The sequence below is a fragment of the Pezoporus flaviventris genome, unplaced genomic scaffold (genome assembly GCF_033815535.1).
Source record: "Pezoporus flaviventris isolate CSIRO_AGI_PZ_B2104156 unplaced genomic scaffold, CSIRO_AGI_Pfla_v1 ptg000148l, whole genome shotgun sequence".
Taxonomy (NCBI): Eukaryota; Metazoa; Chordata; class Aves; order Psittaciformes; family Psittacidae; genus Pezoporus; species Pezoporus flaviventris.
In genome coordinates this window covers 765323-781953 of record NW_026892696.1, presented here as the reverse complement: position 1 = coordinate 781953, position 16631 = coordinate 765323, and the positions used below count along the sequence as shown (strand labels likewise).

Here is a 16631-nt window from a genome sequence, read left to right as displayed (position 1 = left end):
TCCGTGCCCACATCCGTGTCCACATCCGTGCCCACATCCGTGTCCACATCCATGTCCACATCCATGCCCACATCCATGCCCACATCCGTGTCCACATCCATGTCCACATCCGTGCCCACATCCGCGTCCACATCCGTGTCCACATCCGTGTCCACATCCGTGCCCACATCCGTGTCCCCATCCGTGCCCACATCCATGCCCACATCCGCGTCCACATCCGCGTCCCCATCCGCGTCCACATCCGCGTCCACATCCGCGTCCACATCCGCGCCCACATCCGCGCCCACATCCGCGTCCACATCCGCGTCCACATCCGCGTCCACATCCGTGTCCCCATCCGCGTCCACATCCGTGTCCACATCCGTGCCCACATCCGTGTCCACATCCGTGCCCACATCCGTGCCCACATCCGCGTCCACATCCGCGTCCACATCCGCGTCCACATCCGTGTCCCCATCCGTGTCCACATCCGTGTCCACATCCGTGCCCACATCCGTGTCCACATCCGTGTCCACATCCGTGTCCACATCCGTGTCCACATCCGTGTCCCCATCCGTGCCCACATCCGTGCCCACATCCGTGTCCACATCCGTGACCACATCCGTGTCCACATCCGTGTCCCCATCCGTGTCCACATCCGTGTCCACATCCGTGTCCACATCCGTGTCCACATCCATGTCCACATCCATGCCCACATCCATGCCCACATCCGTGTCCACATCCATGTCCACATCCGTGCCCACATCCGTGCCCACATCCATGTCCACATCCGTGTCCACATCCGTGCCCACATCCGTGTCCACATCCGTGACCACATCCGTGTCCACATCCGTGTCCCCATCTGTGTCCACATCCGTGTCCACATCCGTGTCCACATCCGTGTCCACATCCATGTCCACATCCATGCCCACATCCATGCCCACATCCGTGTCCACATCCATGTCCACATCCGTGCCCACATCCGTGCCCACATCCATGTCCACATCCGTGTCCACATCCGTGCCCACATCCATGTCCCCATCCGTGCCCACATCCGTGTCCACATCCGTGTCCACATCCGCGTCCACATCCGCGTCCACATCCGCGTCCACATCCGCGTCCACATCCGTGTCCACATCCGTGTCCCCATCCGTGTCCACATCCGTGTCCACATCCGTGTCCACATCCGTGCCCACATCCGTGCCCACATCCGTGTCCACATTCGTGTCCCCATCCGTGCCCACATCCATGTCCACATCCGTGTCCACATCCATGTCCACATCCATGCCCACATCCGTGTCCACATCCATGTCCACATCCGTGTCCACATCCATGCCCACATCCGTGTCCACATCCATGTCCACATCCGTGTCCACATCCATGTCCACATCCGCGTCCACATCCGCGCCCACATCCGCGCCCACATCCGCGTCCACATCCGCGTCCACATCCATGTCCACATCTGTGTCCACATCCATGTCCACATCCGCGTCCACATCCGCGCCCACATCCGCGCCCACATCCGCGTCCACATCCGCGTCCACATCCATGTCCACATCCGTGTCCACATCCATGTCCACATCCGTGTCCACATCCATGTCCACATCCGTGTCCACATCCGTGCCCACATCCATGTCCACATCCGTGTCCACATCCGTGTCCACATCCGTGCCCACATCCATGTCCCCATCCGTGTCCACATCCATGTCCACATCCATGTCCCCATCCGTGTCCACATCCATGCCCACATCCGTGCCCACATCCATGTCCACATCCATGTCCACATCCGTGTCCACATCCGTGCCCACATCCATGTCCCCATCCGTGTCCACATCCATGTCCACATCCATGTCCACATCCGTGCCCACATCCATGTCCACATCCGTGTCCACATCCATGTCCACATCCATGTCCACATCCGTGTCCACATCCGTGTCCACATCCATTCCCATGTCCACCTTCCTCCACTCCCGCAGCACTCCCAGGGCCAGGGAACATCTGGATGCCACGCAAGGCGCTGGATCAAGAGTGTCACCTAGTGGCAACAGAGCTGGGAAAGGCTCCATGATCCCCTAGGGACCCCACGCACTTCCCGCACAAGCGGGACCCGACAGCCCTCAAACCTCCCGGCTGCAGCAACCTGGAGCGCAGCAGCGCCTGGTGTGCCCACGTGCAGCCCAGATGCCGGGAATTCGGGGTGGGTTTTCCCTTTAAGAGCTCTTCCTCCTGAATGGAACGCAGCAAGCTAAGGGGAACCACTGCTTCCCGTGCCCTGTACCCTCCTGCGCTGCTGTCCTGCTGTAAGCAGCTTCACCCCACCAGCACCGAGCCTACGGCCACAAACCAGACAGGCACCAGCGCGCTGAGGGGTGGGAGTCAGACCCCATTTATTTCAGAAGCACAAACCCAACCAAAACCCTTGTAAAACGGAGGGGGAGGCACCGAGCACAAGCTCTGGAAGCTCTTGTCAAGGCAGCGCCAAAGAATCAGCTCCATACGACAGAGAGAAAGGGGGAGCAGGAGGGGCCCCCAGCCCGGCACGAGCAGCCCCTGCAAGGCTCCATCTGCAGCCTGGCACTCGTCCCCCTCTCCCTCCACCACCCTTAAAGTGCAGCAGGGGGTGGGGGCAGAGGGGCTCGCTCCCCTCCCCGCCTGCTCCTGGCCTTCCCCTGTGAGCCACAGCAGTGCCCATGGCACGATCCAGCTCCCTCGTGGTGGCCCCAGGGACCAGGAGGGTGAAGGCCCCCAACAACCTCCCACAGCCCCAGCGGCTCTTCCTGGGGCAAAGCACTCCCCAGGAGCTGCTGACACAAGAGGGCTGGGGCTGAGCGAAGATCCAGCGAGGAACAGAGCATCCAGCTCAGCTCCTGAGGCAGGCAGGGACGGAAGGAGGCAGAAGGGATGCTGCTGGTCGCACACAGGAGAGCTGCGCGTCTCCTGGGGGCCTGCGATGCGTCCCTTCCTCCTGCACCCCAGGGATGAGCCATTTACAAGAGGAAAACCCAGAAGGGCTCAGCAAGGGCTCCACACGGGTCCGGAGCCTGCAGACAGCCCCTGGGGAGCCCAGCTCAGCTCCTGCTCGCAGCCAAACCCCCCTCATCCGCGTCCCTGCTCCTCTCAATATATTAGTACTATTATGTGCAAGTAGGTTTGCATCCGGCACCACCGAGCCCTCCTCTCAGCCTGCAGCTCCTGCCCCTCAGCCCTGCTTGTGCCTCAGAGCCTTCCTCCTTCCCTGGGGGGCCGTGGAGAGCAAAGCGTGAGGGCAGCTACAGGACAGGAAAGACTCCAGCAACCCCCCCTCCCTCCCCAACCCCTGTCCCGCACCCGCACCCAGCCCCTGCCCACAAGGACAGTCCACAGGGGCCGGCTCACTCGTCGCCCTCCTCCTCGTGGTGGTGGTGGCTGGAGGCAGGAGGCTCCTCCACCTCCTGCTGCTGGTGGTGGGCGTAGTGATGGGGCGCGGGACCCTCGGCGGGCAGGTTCTCCTCCGCGTTCAGGTAGACGTTGAACAGGGCTCCCTCGTGGCTCGGCTCCTTCCCGCACGCCTGGCAGCTGCAGTGAAGGATCTTCTCCACCAGCTTGTCCACCCTGGGGATCTCGTCGTTGCCTGGGCAGTCCAGGGTCACCTGGGCAGAGGGAGGAGGACGCGGGGATGAGTGTGCAGGCTCAGCAACCCGATGGACACGGGGCTGTGGGTCTGACCTGCCCTGTGCCCTGCACACTTGGTGTAGCATAACCCAGGAGCGGTGGTTCATTATCCATGTAAAGAAACCTCGACTGCCAGTCTGCAAGGCAAGAGCTCACTAGGGGTGTCAAGGGGACAAGGTGCAGGGAAAGTCATAGGTTCATCATAGAACCATAGAATGGGTTGGGTTGGAAGGGACCTTAAAGCTCACCCAGCTCCAACCCCTGCCACAGGCAGGGACCCCTTCCACTAGAGCAGCTTGCTCCAAGCCCCTGTGTCCAACCTGGCCTTGAACACTGCCAGGGATGGGGCAGCCACAGCTTCTCTGGGCACCCTGTGCCAGCGCCTCAGCACCCTCACAGGGAAGAGCTTCTGCCTAAGAGCTCATCTCAGTCTCCCCTCGGGCAGGTTAAAGCCATTCCCCTTGGCCTGTCCCTACAGGCCCTTGTCCCAAGCCCCTCTCCAGGTTTCCTGCAGCCCCTTCAGGCACTGGAGCTGCTCTCAGGTCTCCCCTTCAGGAGCCTTCTCTTCTCCAGGCTGCCCCAGCCCAGCTCTCTCAGCCTGGGCTGCCCTTGCAGCATCTCCATGGCCTCCTCTGGCCTCGCTCCAACAGCTCCATGTACCTCTTGTGCTGCTGCCCCAGAGCTGGATCAGGGCTGCAGGGGGGGTCTCCCCAGAGCACAGCAGAGGGGCAGGATCCCCTCCCTGAGCTGCTGCTCACGCTCTGGGGGTGCAGCCCAGCACATGGAGGGGCTCTGGGCTCACTGATGGGCTGTGTTACGCACTGGCTGAAGCAGGATGCTGCTCCCAGTCACTGCTGGCACAGAAACCTCGGCAGTATCTCAAAGGCCCCCCCAAGATTGCTGCTGAGCATCTGAGAGTCTGGCCTGACCCATCTGCCCGAAGGCATGAGCTGAAAGCACAGCAGAGCTGAGCCCGGCTTCCTGGCTTGCCTCAGAGGCAGGGTTTATGGCTCTGCCAGGAGCAATGGGGCATGGAGCTGTCTGGACTGGAGAGATGGGCTGTGGGGAGCACTTGTGGACATCAAAGAAGGCAAAAACTCCCAAGTGGGAGGAGGCGACAACAGGAGTGGTGGCGAGAAGGGGCACGAGGGATGAGCACAGGGATGAATAATGCAGGGCCTGATGGGGATGCTTCTGCAAACACCGATACATGCATCGCCCATCACTGCAGTCCCGCTGCTGCAGCAGCCCCTTCACCAGGCATCTCGAGACAGGTGCTGCCACTGAGAGACACCCGGAACTGCGACTGGGAACCTCAGGGAAGGAGAACCTCTTGTCCTGACGTGGTGGCAGAGCAGAGCCGAGCGCCCTCAGGGGCAGGACCCCTGGAGCAGGCAGGGAGGGATACTCACGATTTCCCACATGGACTGCGCTGGCATGCAGGAGTCACAGTGCACCAGGGACTCTGTGGACTGAGGGAAGGTGTTGGGGACGCTGTAGCTGAAACACTGCCCCAGGCAGGCCCTGCAGAGACAAGAGGAGGGGTGAAACCTCAGCGGAGGTGCTGCTCTTCCCAACAGAGGCAGGAGGAGGTGCCAGGAGGCAGCCAGGCAGGAGCAGGACGTTGTGCAAGTGGCAGCCCCAGAGCCACCGCAGCGCCAGTAGCAGATGGAAGGAGCTGCCCCCAGCTCCGCGCTGGATCCGTACCTGTTCTGGATGGACTTGGACTCGCAGCCGCTGTGCCCCACGATCTGCGTGATGTTCTTGGCCTCGCACCAAGCGCTCTTGTCGGGGAAGAGGGCGAGCTTGTTGATGGGGGGGGGTGCAGCCAGGAGCAGCGCTGGGAGGAGGGCACCCACCACGAACCATAACATCATGGCCAGCTCTGCCAGAACCCTACAACTGCACACAGGGAGCACAGCGTTAGGAGGGCGGGCAGCAGGCAGGCAGCGCTGCTCCTGCAGCCCCGCAGCCGCTCCCGGCCGCACCAAGCACAGCCGTGCCCGCGGTGTTGGTGCTCACAGCGGCCGCAAGCCAAGCAGGCTCTGCAGCACATCCTGCTCTGCCCCTTCCCTCTTCGGAGCAAGCCCCCAGGCAGGCAGGCACCTGCACCGCTGCTCCCGAGCTTCCTGCCAGGAGCTTCCCATCATCTCCCACCCCAAGCCGGGCCGGGTGTTTGCAGAACACAAGCAGCACCTCCACGGGCTGAGCAGGCAGAGCTCAGCGCTGGTTTCACGCGAGGGGGGAGCCCACTTCCCGCTTCCTTTGCTCCCACCTGGGAAGCCCCAGGCCGGCCCTGCTGGGAGGGACGAGGGGCAGGAAAACCTCTCTCCTCCGGGAAGCGCGCAGCAGGGGTCGCTGCAAGGCAGCGGCGAGCAGGGAGAGGTGGGGAAGCCTCCATCCAGGGGCCGGGAACGGGCTTGTACAGAGCCGCTCAAAGCCAGCGGCAGGGATGGGAACCGAGCCTGCGGACAGGGGGGTCCCTTCAGCAACAAGCACGAAGCTCGCTCACGAAGTCGGGCAGAGAAAGCCCACGCAGGGTTTCCCTGGGGGCAGGCGTATTCCCGAGCCGAGGTGCCGGCATTAACGCTCCCGATGACCGGGGAAAGGCAGATGGAAAAGCATCATAGGAATAGGGGAATTTTTTCCTCTGTGGGGTTTGGATGCAGTCACAGTGAAAGGCTTTTCTAAGCTATTTGTTAGAACCGTGTTATTTGTTATTTCCTCCTATTTATTTATCCAGACAAAGATCCAAGGCCCACACTGGAAAGACTCCTGATGATTCCCAGGGCTCCTGGGCTCAGTCCTCTAATGCTTGCTGGGGAAGGAGAGGAAAAATGCCTTGTTTATCAGACACTGGTGCCGGAGACAGCTCCGTGCTGGGCGTTCCCCTGGTCTCTGCACAGTGCTCCCCAACCCCTCCTCGGCTGCAGGACCACCACATTTACGTGCATAGAACCATGGAATGGGTTGGGTTGAAGGGATCTTAAAGCTCCTCCAGCTCCAACCCCTGCCACAGGCAGGGACATCTTCCATAGAGCGGCTTGCTCCAAGCCCCTGTGTCCAACCTGGCCTTGAGCACTGCCAGGGATGGGGCAGCCACAGCTTCTCTGGGCACCCTGTGCCAGCGCCTCAGCACCCTCACAGGGAAGAGCTTCTGCCTTATCTCCAACCTGAACTTCCCCTGTTTGTCTGAACCCATCACCCCTTGTCCTATCGCTACAGTCCCTGATGAAGAGCCCCTCTGCAACATCCTTGCAGCCCCCTTCAGACAGGGGGAGCTGCTCTGAGGTCTCCATGCAGCTTCTCTTCATACATGACCGAGACACCCTACAAGAACCTCTCACAGCTCCAGCTCAGGTATATTAAGGTCATTATGAGGCAAAGGGGTTTGTCCTGTTACCCCTTCACTGAGCCCAAACTCCTGGATCTGAATTGAGAGACAAGAGATGCTGCCCAGCCTCCATCCCAAGGCAGCAAGAAGAGGGCGTCCTCATTCCCTGGTCCCGGGATCTCTGGAGGAATCAGGCGGTCTCCCTGCTGACCTCTATTTCCTGGTGGTACAGGAACTGTAATCACAGATGGTTCAGATTGGAAAGGACCTCAAGGTCATCCAGTAATGGTATAATGCAGCAACACCTTTACAGCCCTGGCTTGCTAACCCTCCCACCACTTGCTCATGTGAATGCCCCAGTCCCCAGTGAGAATACCTGCACAAAGCAGGGTTTGCCGCTCCTGCTTGGAGATAAGCAGAGGGGTTTAGCTCCTGAACCTGCAAAATACATTGTTGAATGCATTTGCTCTGAAGACAACGCTTAGGGCTTTCTTGCGCTCCCTGAAGGTTCATTTCCATGTCAATGGGGGAGTTCTGCAGTTCCTAAGAACGCAGCTGAGCTGCACACACACACACACACACACACACACACACACACACGGCTTGCTCAGCACCAGCCTCATTCCTCAAACACCAGCAGCTCTGTGCTGAAGAATCTCGCTCCCGAAGGCAAGTCCGAGATCAGGGCAGGGATGTGACCCCAACAGCAACTCCAGCCCCCGGGGAACAGCCGGAATTCCTCTGGAGTCAGCACACAAGTTCACTTCCACGTGCCCCGTTACAGAGCAACTTCCTCCTTCCCAAAGGAAGGTGGTGGCTGGGGTTTTTCCAGGTTTCTATGCGACTCTCCCCAGCAGAGAGGCAAACACTGTGCAGGCAGTGCACTGTCTGTGCAGGCAGACCGGCTTCCCTGGAGCTCTCCCCTTGCCCCGGAGGGATGTGTTCAATAGAGGCGTGTTAGACCCATTGCCGGAGGCGTGAGGGGTCACCTCCGAACACCTGGGCTCCTCTCGCTTTGATAGCGAGAGGGAGATGAGCGAGGTCGTGCTCTGCTAACGCACAGCACCTGGCCGGCATTCAGGAAAGCACTTGAACACGTGCTGAAACCCTCTCCTTTCCTGAGCAGGGTCGTTTCAGCAAGCAGGACCCTAGCAGAGGTGAGCAGGGGAACTTCTCTACAGCTGGAGCAGCTACAACTCTGCCCCATTCCATCCCTCACTGACTTGAACCAGCCACATCCACACAGCGCCTTCGTCCTCCCAGAGAATGCCCTGGAACCTGCACGGCCGCAGCTCTAGTGAGTAACGAGGCTTATGCCAGTGCTTAGGAAAACACCGGATGCAGCTGAGTTTGGGAGGGAGTTTGGGATGGAAAGAGCCTGCTTGCAACCCCGGCGTGCTCACTGGCACAGCTCAACCCAGTCATGCGAACAGAGCTGCCGCTGAAGCCGTTCATCTGACAGCAGACACATGGGGGCAGACAAAGGCACCGGGTTCCCTCTCCCCCGGGCTGGGGAAGGGAAGGCGAAAAGGAAGACAAGGCACCCGAGCAGGTCTGCGGACTCCCCATTAGATAAAGGCACGGAGCACATTCCTCTGTGACAAGCTAAATTACACGTTGCAGCCCCTACAGGAACAAGTGTGTGCTCCCCGGTGCTGACCCCGGCCCTGGCCTGCCTCTCAGGGGCTTCTTTCTCTTTCCACACCAGGGCACACGGGGCTTCTCCTGAGAGTCAAAGCTTTTCAAGCAGAAAGTTCAGCCCGGCTCCATCCGAGCCAGCAGCCCATGGGGTCTCTGCCCGCTCCCTGTGCACGGCAGCCTCCTCCTCCATCCCTCCTGCACGCGTTGGAGCCATCAAATGACTCAGCCCTTGAGCCTGGCACATCCCAGGCTCCGGAGACAAACAACTCCTCAGCGCAGGCACAGCTGCAGCCTTGTGGTGAGCAGCTCCAGAGCCCTTTCCCAGCCTGTCCCCATGTCCCTGGAGCTGAGGGGCAGCATGACCCAGCGCTGACGGGTCCCGAGGCACCACCTCAGCATCCCTGTGATACCTTGTGAGCCCTTTGAGACCTGGTGTTAGCAGGCTCAGCTGTCCCGTGTCACCTCGAAGAGCTCCTTCCTCCCATCCCGGGGGGTTCTCAGGACAGACCCCGCCAACGCCTGGAAGCAGCTGGGAAAATCTACATGGTTACAACGAGGGGAATTACCTCGGAGGCCGCATTCCCACATCCAGCCCACAGCTGTTCCCGGCCACTTGGAAACCAAACACGGCTGCAGGAAAATACAAAGCATCTGATCAGTTTTACCCTCTTTTTTCCAGTGGGAAGCTTACACCATCACAGGAGAGCAGCCTGCAGGTGGACATGGGGAGTATTCTATCAGTAGGTTAATAGAGTTGTAGATACTGTTCTTATCCAGGATCTTGCAGTTTTGCCTAACACAGTAAACTGCAGACACAGGCAGGTTGTGCTCACAGCCACATCCCAGGTTCTGAGAGACAACAAGCCCCTAAGCTTTACACACATTGCTTAGCCAAGGCTCAAAGCCTGTGGGTACAGCACAGAAACAGTGTCCGCTCCATGCTGCAGCCAAGGAAAATGAGGTTCCAAGCTGGGAAATTTGCCCTACCTCAAGGCCTAACTCGGATCCCAATCCTTGTGTGAGATGCAGGAGGTCTCAGCGTGGACACGATGCAGGTTTCAACTCCTGGTGTGGATCAGAACTGGGCTCTCCACCTTCCTCCCCTGCCTCCCTGGACACAGGGGTGTCCTGAAGGAGCCAGCCTCCCACCCAGCACGGCTCTCACGCCAAGCGCCCAGGGCAGCCCCAAGTTGGTGCTGCACATGAACCACAGCACTTTGGGGTCCTGCCTTCGTGTTCAACTCATCGTCTGTGCCATTCTGCTGCATGGAGCTGCCACACAGCACTGCAGGGAGAAGAGGAGGCACCAAGGATGCGCTGCTGAATGCACTGCTCCTGCCTCAGCTTCCCTAATGGGAGAGCAGAGACAGGAGAACACCATATGCTGGGTGAACTGATGGGTGCAGAGAGTGGGAATGCACAGGGAGGGCTTTGGAAGGCTGCAGGGAAGAGGCTGCAGGGGCAGGAAGGGAGGGAGGCTGCCAACAGCTCTTGCCCCACACAATGCCAGTGGGGACACGGTGCTGCAGGGTAAGGAGAATGGAAAGCCAAGGACTCCAGTGGGATCTCTCCTGTTGTGTGGAATGATCTCTCTGCAGGAAGCTGTGCGTGCTGGACGGTAAGAGATTACTTAGGCACCTAAGAGGAAGCAGAGCCCCAGGAAGGGATTTGGTGGCAGCTGGGAGGAAACACGGATGTGTCCCACAAAGAGCACAGCTCTCCTCAGACACAGGATTTTGTCTCTACAGGAACTTCGGAATACTAAAAGGCAATTCTTCAACTATGTGCTCACATGGAAGAAAAGTTCTATCGAGACAGCTTTATTAGCAGGGAAAGTTTCAGTCTAACCTGTGAAAAGTTGGAAAGTCAATAAAACCTATCAAACCAATGGCTTCAGTCAGTGCTTGCCCTTAACACTTGCCCCCTTTCGCAATCTGAGTTGAGGTGAAACTACATCTGTCAAAAACATAGTACAACATCCTCTGGGGACTCTGCTGTTGTCTGCAACAGCCCAAATCCATCCCATCGATGCCATGATAGGGGAGAGGGAAGAGAAGGACGCACTGAAAATGGGTAGAGGTGACTCTTGAGGCCAGCAAGGCTCCACTGAGCACACAGCCTCTGCTGAGAGCTTCAGGCTTGCTTTGAGCTGCAAAAGCCGGGAAGAAAGAGTAACACACAAACAGGGGATTACTACAGGAGGGCGTTCGATATTTAACACGCACAAGAATCGGTCCCAAACCCACTCTGATAACGGAGCAAGAGCTGTGCCATGAGTGGCTCCTGCTGCCTCTGCCCCTTTCCACAGCAGGAGATGTCAGAGCTCCCCGTTCTGTAACATATTCCTTTCCACTCACGCATGGCTGCGTGATTCACAGCAAGAAAGCAGAAGCAGAGCAAAGCACTGCAGCACTTCGAAGCCCTCTCCCCTCCCCAGTTCTAAAGCCTTTGGTACGCTGGGAGTTTAAACCTGGCCTCTCGACCACACTCTGAGCACTCAGAAATTCAGGTCTTCTGCAGCTGGAAAAGAAATCCCAGCTCCTTTACCCACAAAAGCCATTGGAAAGTTACCTATGGACTCATCTAGGCTTAGAATGGGGTCCTGAAGGAGGAAAAGGGACACACAAATGGCCTGGGGAGGAGGCAAGAGTAATCCAAACTGTTCCTGGTGGTTTATTTCAATTGCTCAATTTCTGCATGAAGAACAATCATGGACAGGAAAAAGCATCAACCGAAAGCACAGGAATATGTCCCAGCCCCACATCACCCTCCAGCCCCCCTCTTCTTCAAGCACCTGCTCGAAATGTGGGGCTCTGCTGTGTGGGACCTGGGAAACAAGCCTGGAACCAGCTCTGGGGAGCAGCAGGACTGGGGTGCTCGGAGGCCTGGGGGAATGCAGAGCACCCAGGCTCCATGTGAGAGCCCGTGCAAGGAAGGATGAGCCTGCCACATGCTTTGGCTGAAGCAGTCCCCACACTGCAGCTCATATGAGCAACAGGCACTTACAAACACAGCTGGCAGCAGCACTCGAGCCAGAGGCCTCGCTCGCATGTCTGGACCTGAAGGAGGCTCGAGTCCCTCCTGCATTTCCCCTGGAGCTGGTGATTCCCACACAGCCATCCCACACATCCCTCTGGAGCAGCACTGCTGCTGCCTGCGGCTGAGGGTACCGGCTGCGGGAGGACGAGAGGTGTCCAAATGGGAACTGCGGATCCAAACCCCATGGAAAACCCCAATCCCAGCAGTGACTGCTGCCCCTGAACCGGGCTATGATCCCTAAAACTGCCCCAGCCCCCTGCGAGCAGCCTCTTCCCACTCAGTGCGGCAAGGGGCTGCCTTTTCGCCCACCGCAGCATCACTAACCCAGAGCCTGACCGCTGTCAGTCGGGGACAGGCACCTGAGCGCGGTCACCACTTCCCCTTGCTGAAGCCACAGCTTCTCCCCTCCTTTTTTGGTTGAAGCAGCTCTCAGGGCTGGTGATAAGGGGGGGGCTCCTGGGAACGGTCCCAAGAGCCGCTCACATCACCCCGGGTTTGCTTTGCAGGCAGGCACCAGCTCCCCGGGGAGCGCGGCTCCCAGCAGGCCCAGTTCTGCTTTCACTTAGGAGTGAGGTAAAGTGGGACCGGCTCCTCCGAATGACTCCAGCGGTGCAAATGAGATCAGAATCTGGCACCGCTCGGCTTGCTCACAACGAGCACAACTGGAACCAGACACAACCAGCTCATAGTGGCCACCGGGACCGTGGTTCCCCAGGGAGCACGCGATGGAGCAGGCAGGGACGGGAGGTGGCTCGGGTGCCACCGCGCTGCTGTTCACCTCCCTCGGTCAGTCAGGACCCAACTGGCATAGAAACATGGAGCCCTGTCCTACCCAGCGGGGTTGTGCCTCTGGGATCAGGTTCCCGGCTGCTGGAGCAAGAGGGAAGCAGGAGGGTTTGCAGCTGAAGCTGTGGATCTTTCAGCAATGGTTCAGGATCCTTCCTGCCGTGTCCCTCTCCCTTTATGCCCTTTTAGGCCATATCCTGGTCACAACAGCAGAAATCCAGTCGGCTGGAGCCCTGTTTTTCCCTCTTTTAATCTCTGCTTTACGCTGCACCGGCCTCCTCAGTTTTAAACCCAGCGTCTGCGTTCCTTACCCATGGCATTGACCGCAGTAGCTCTGATTTCTGAAGCAGTGCAGGGCCAGAGGCTTTTGGGGGTATCACAACATCTCACAGCCCGCTTGGGATGTGCGACTGCTACCAGACACCGCGGGCTGAGCTCACACTTGATGTTTAGACACTGTCTCCCCTCAAAGTGCAGGATTTGGCCCCATAACCACACTGAAATCAAACTGGGAACCCAATGCTGGCCCTTTCCCCTCTCTGGACAGGTCGCCTGAGCTGTGTATCAGAGGAGGAGGTTTAAGCCACATCATCGAGAGCGACCAACGCGAGGGCCCGATCCTGACGCCATTTCCAAAGCTCAGCTCCAAAGTACTGCAGTTTTGGCTGGAATGGGGGGAGCAGCCAGCACAGCTCCACAACTGAGCCTTGGGTTGCTCTGCTCCCACCATCGGTGCTCATTTACACCCTGGTCCCCTCCACCCCGTGTTGCTCCCCCCCCCCGAACGGCGCTGTGTGAAGAACAAAGGTCTGCGGAAGCAGGAGTGCTAACAGGGGACAGAGCACCCCTCAGCCCGCCCCAAAAGCACGATGTTATCAACCAGGCAGGGTTTTCAGACTCTCCTCCATGAGGCTCCTTTGCCCTCCGCCGTGCTGGAGCCCCCCAGCACTCTGGTCCTTGCTTTATCCCAGAGGATCTCTGAGCTGAGCAACCAGAGGAGGGGTTTTTCCAGCAGACTTCAAACAACGAGGAGCCGGAGCAAGTCCCCGGCTCTGCCTGCTCCACAGGGATACAGGGGCTGGTGGAGAGACTGCGACCACGTTAATGGATACAGCGTGGAGCCTGGGGAGGAATAACTGCCCAGGAGTTCACTCTGCTGTTCGGGCAGGTTTCCCACTGTACCAGCTTAACACGACCTCAGCGATGCCAACACCCAAAGTTACTCCAACACGGGCAGGTCTTCAAGGCTACTTTAAAAGCATTTTGGCTCAATCCTGCACTTCCTGGGCACCCAAAAATTCCCTCCAGCTTTCCCTCGCTCCGGAAAGGCGACCGACCGGGCACTCGGGAAGACTTTGCTCGTTCACCCTTTTTGCAAGACCACAAACTCCCCAAGCTGGAATCCAGCACGGGGCGGTCAAGCCAAGAGCCCGGATTCTTCTCAGGGCTGTTTGCAAACACTTGGGATTTTCAGACCAAAGGCAAATTCCATTTCCCATCCTGCGGTTTGCAAATGGGAGGCAAAGCTGCCTTTTAGGAGATGGGAGACTGCCTCCCAAAAGCAAAAGTGCCCATTGTACACGGCCGAGTTTTGGCTGGTTGGATATTGCAAAGAGGACATGCAGTTCTTAGGCTAAAAATACAAGGGAAAATCCGGCCCTCGCCGTATCTTTCCCACTCGTTTCAGACTCTTCTCCAAAGAAAACCTACAGGACAAAGCTACAGTGCCCCAAATGCACAACCACTCCACACAGGCTGAATTATGAAGTCGATGGGGTTAATCCTGTATATAAATCCTATATAGAAAAAGTAGATTGTGGAGCAGAGTGTAAGATTCTCATACAAGTGCCCTCGTAAGAGAAATGTTAGTGGGCAACAAGATTCTTGTATATAACAAGTGAAAATTGCCACAAATACCGAGGCAAACTGAAACACTTCCTCACAACTCAAGAAACAGGTAGAGAGCTATAGGATCTAAGCCTTTGTAATACACCAGCAAGCACGAAACCTATTTGTAGGCTACAAGGATGTAAATTCATCCCCTTTTTCAAGTAACAAAAGTTCACTGCTTTGCCATCCAGAAAATCCCCTTCCTTTACACTGCCCGAAGCACTCCCCGTCCTCTGCCGTTGCGGTTAATGGATAGTCGGAACGCTCCCGTTCTTCCCTCCGCACTTTTGTTGGAAACCCGAAGGCGACGGGCAGGACTCGGCACCGCAGCCGGGGACCAGCGCAGCGCAGCGCGGCGCGGCTCCCAGCCCCTCGGCTTCTACTTTATTTGCGCTAAAGCGGCGGTGGGAATCGTTTTTAACGCTCGCCCAGCGGCTCCCCCGACCTCCGCCTCATCTGCAACTCATTTCTGGCCATGGCCACACCGATCACCGGGGGAGGGAGCAGAAGGGAAAAGAGGCGGAAAAGCAGCGGCGGAGGGAAGGCGGACGGGTGCGGCGCGGGAGGAGAGGCGCGGAGCCGCGGTACTCACCACCCAGGCGTCGTTGGGCACAGCCCATGGGCTCCGGGGCCGCGGCGGGCGGCTACAGCCCCGCGGTGCCCGGCGGCTGCCGCATCCCCGGCGCCTCGGCCCAGGGAGGCGCGGGGCGGGCGGGACCGGCCGCCTCCCTCCCGCTTCCCTCTTTCCCTCCCCCCGGTGCCGGGCTCCGGGCGGTGCCGCCGGCCCCGCCGCTCGCGATTGCACAATCGGGGCGGGAAGCGAGAGGAGGGGAGAGGAGGGACGGAGCGAGGGAGCGGCCCCGGCGCGGCGCGGGGAGCCCCGCTCGCAGCTCGGGCTGGGCGCTGGAGGCACGGGGCGGGGGGGGTGGCCGCGGCCGGCGTGTCCCGAGCAGGAGAGCCGGGTGCGGCGGCTGGAGCCCGGCGCTTGCTCCGGCAGCGGCAGAAACAGAGTGTGGGTAGGGCTCACTGAACGCGAACGGCTCCCGTTTAAACCTAATGCTCGATAGAGAGTGCCTGGGGTAGGGTCCTGGCGGCGGCACAGGCTTTGGGAAAGTTCTGCAACACGAGGGAGGACGGGTTTCTCTTTTCTTTTTCCTTCCCTTCCTCTTTCGCATCCTTCCTTTCCCTTCTCTTTTGCTTATCCTTCTCCTCCTTCTCTTCCCTTTCTCCTTCTCCTTTCCATTCCCTCCTCCTCTTCCCTTTCTCCTTCTCCTTTCCTTTCCCTTTTCCTTTCCATTCCCCCCTCCTCTTCCCTTTCTCCTTCTCCTTTCCATTCCCTCCTCCTTCTCTTCCCTTTTTCCTCCTCCTTCCCTTTCCCTTCTCCTTTCCATTCCTTTCTCCTTCCCTCTTTGTTCTTTCCCTTCTCCTCTCCTTCCCTTCCCTTTTCCTCTCCCTCTTTCCATTAAAGAACTACCAGCCAGCCCCAGTCCCAGTGAAGCCCATCCATTGCTGTCTTTCAGCTGCAGTAATTGCTAGAGAGCGGAAGAGACTCTGTTTCTGTAACGGTGCAATTAATCTAATGGAGGCCTCCACATTAAACACTGGCACGGCACTACCCAAAGCAACAGATACCTGCAAGGCTTGGATGGGCTTTGCTGGCTCCTGTTTGTGTGGAGATTTGCATAGAGATCAGAGAAGGAGGAAGAGGAGGTGGTAAGAAGGCAGCAGCTGTGCTGAGAGGAGAGCTGGCTCAGCTTTGGGGCTGGGGGTTAGCTCAAGGAGCCTGGAGCCTGCCAGCAATGGAACAGTTTTCTGCTGCTCCATTCCCTTCAGCTCCAGGACAACAGGAATCTGTAAATAGGGGTGCAAAACCCTGCTGCCAGCATCCCTTTCTCACCCTGTTAGATACAAACTCCCCAGGCCCAAACTGTGCTCAGCTCCACAAGTATCAACAAGAGGCAGAAGAGAAGCCTTTCACCATCAGGAGCCTGACCTCTCATCTCCCAGTGTGGTCACCCACTGCTGAACCTGGGCTTTTGGCTGCTCTCGCCCTGCTCCTCATGGCCAGCACGACCAGCAGTGAGCTCCTGCCTGGGAGACCACTTTATTCCAAATGCCCCATCCCTGGCAGTGTTCAAGGCCAGGTTGGATGCAGGGGCTTGGAGCAAGCTGCTCTAGTGGAAGGGGTCCCTGCCCGTGGCAGGGGTTGGAGCTGGAGGAGCTTTAAGGTCCCTTCAACCCAAACCAGGCTGGGATTCTATAATTCTATGAATAATATAAGGAGTGAAAGAGGAGACATCTGAGGCTTGGA

The 16631-nt window shown here is 58.5% G+C and overlaps 2 protein-coding genes across 2 annotated transcripts; one reads left to right on the top strand and one right to left on the bottom strand.

Moving 5' to 3' along the window:
- The first annotated feature begins 1011 nt into the window (after window positions 1-1011).
- On the top strand, window positions 1012-2055 carry LOC133282972 (streptococcal hemagglutinin-like). The gene has a single exon (XM_061479361.1). It carries the CDS (start codon window positions 1012-1014, stop codon window positions 2053-2055), a length of 1044 nt encoding a protein of 347 aa, XP_061335345.1.
- A 670-nt stretch (window positions 2056-2725) lies between these two features.
- NBL1 (NBL1, DAN family BMP antagonist) lies at window positions 2726-15059 on the bottom strand. Its single transcript, XM_061479365.1, has 4 exons — window positions 14913-15059; window positions 5338-5532; window positions 5043-5154; window positions 2726-3608 (listed from the first exon to the last, which is right to left on the bottom strand). Exons 2-4 carry the CDS (start codon window positions 5505-5507, stop codon window positions 3351-3353), a joined length of 540 nt encoding a protein of 179 aa, XP_061335349.1. The 5' UTR covers window positions 5508-5532; window positions 14913-15059; the 3' UTR covers window positions 2726-3350.
- Window positions 15060-16631: the final 1572 nt, after the last annotated feature.

Excerpts from the sequence above, each read along its gene's own strand:
- LOC133282972 (XM_061479361.1), top strand. The coding sequence starts at position 1,012 with ATGTCCCCATCCGTGCCCACATCCGTGTCCACATCCGTGTCCACATCC.
- NBL1 (XM_061479365.1), bottom strand. The coding sequence starts at position 5,507 with ATGATGTTATGGTTCGTGGTGGGTGCCCTCCTCCCAGCGCTGCTCCTG. Across the intron at positions 5,155-5,337 it reads TCCAAGTCCATCCAGAACAG|GGCCTGCCTGGGGCAGTGTT; the intron begins GTACGGATCCAG and ends TTGTCTCTGCAG. Across the intron at positions 3,609-5,042 it reads CGCAGTCCATGTGGGAAATC|GTGACCCTGGACTGCCCAGG; the intron begins GTGAGTATCCCT and ends CCCTCTGCCCAG.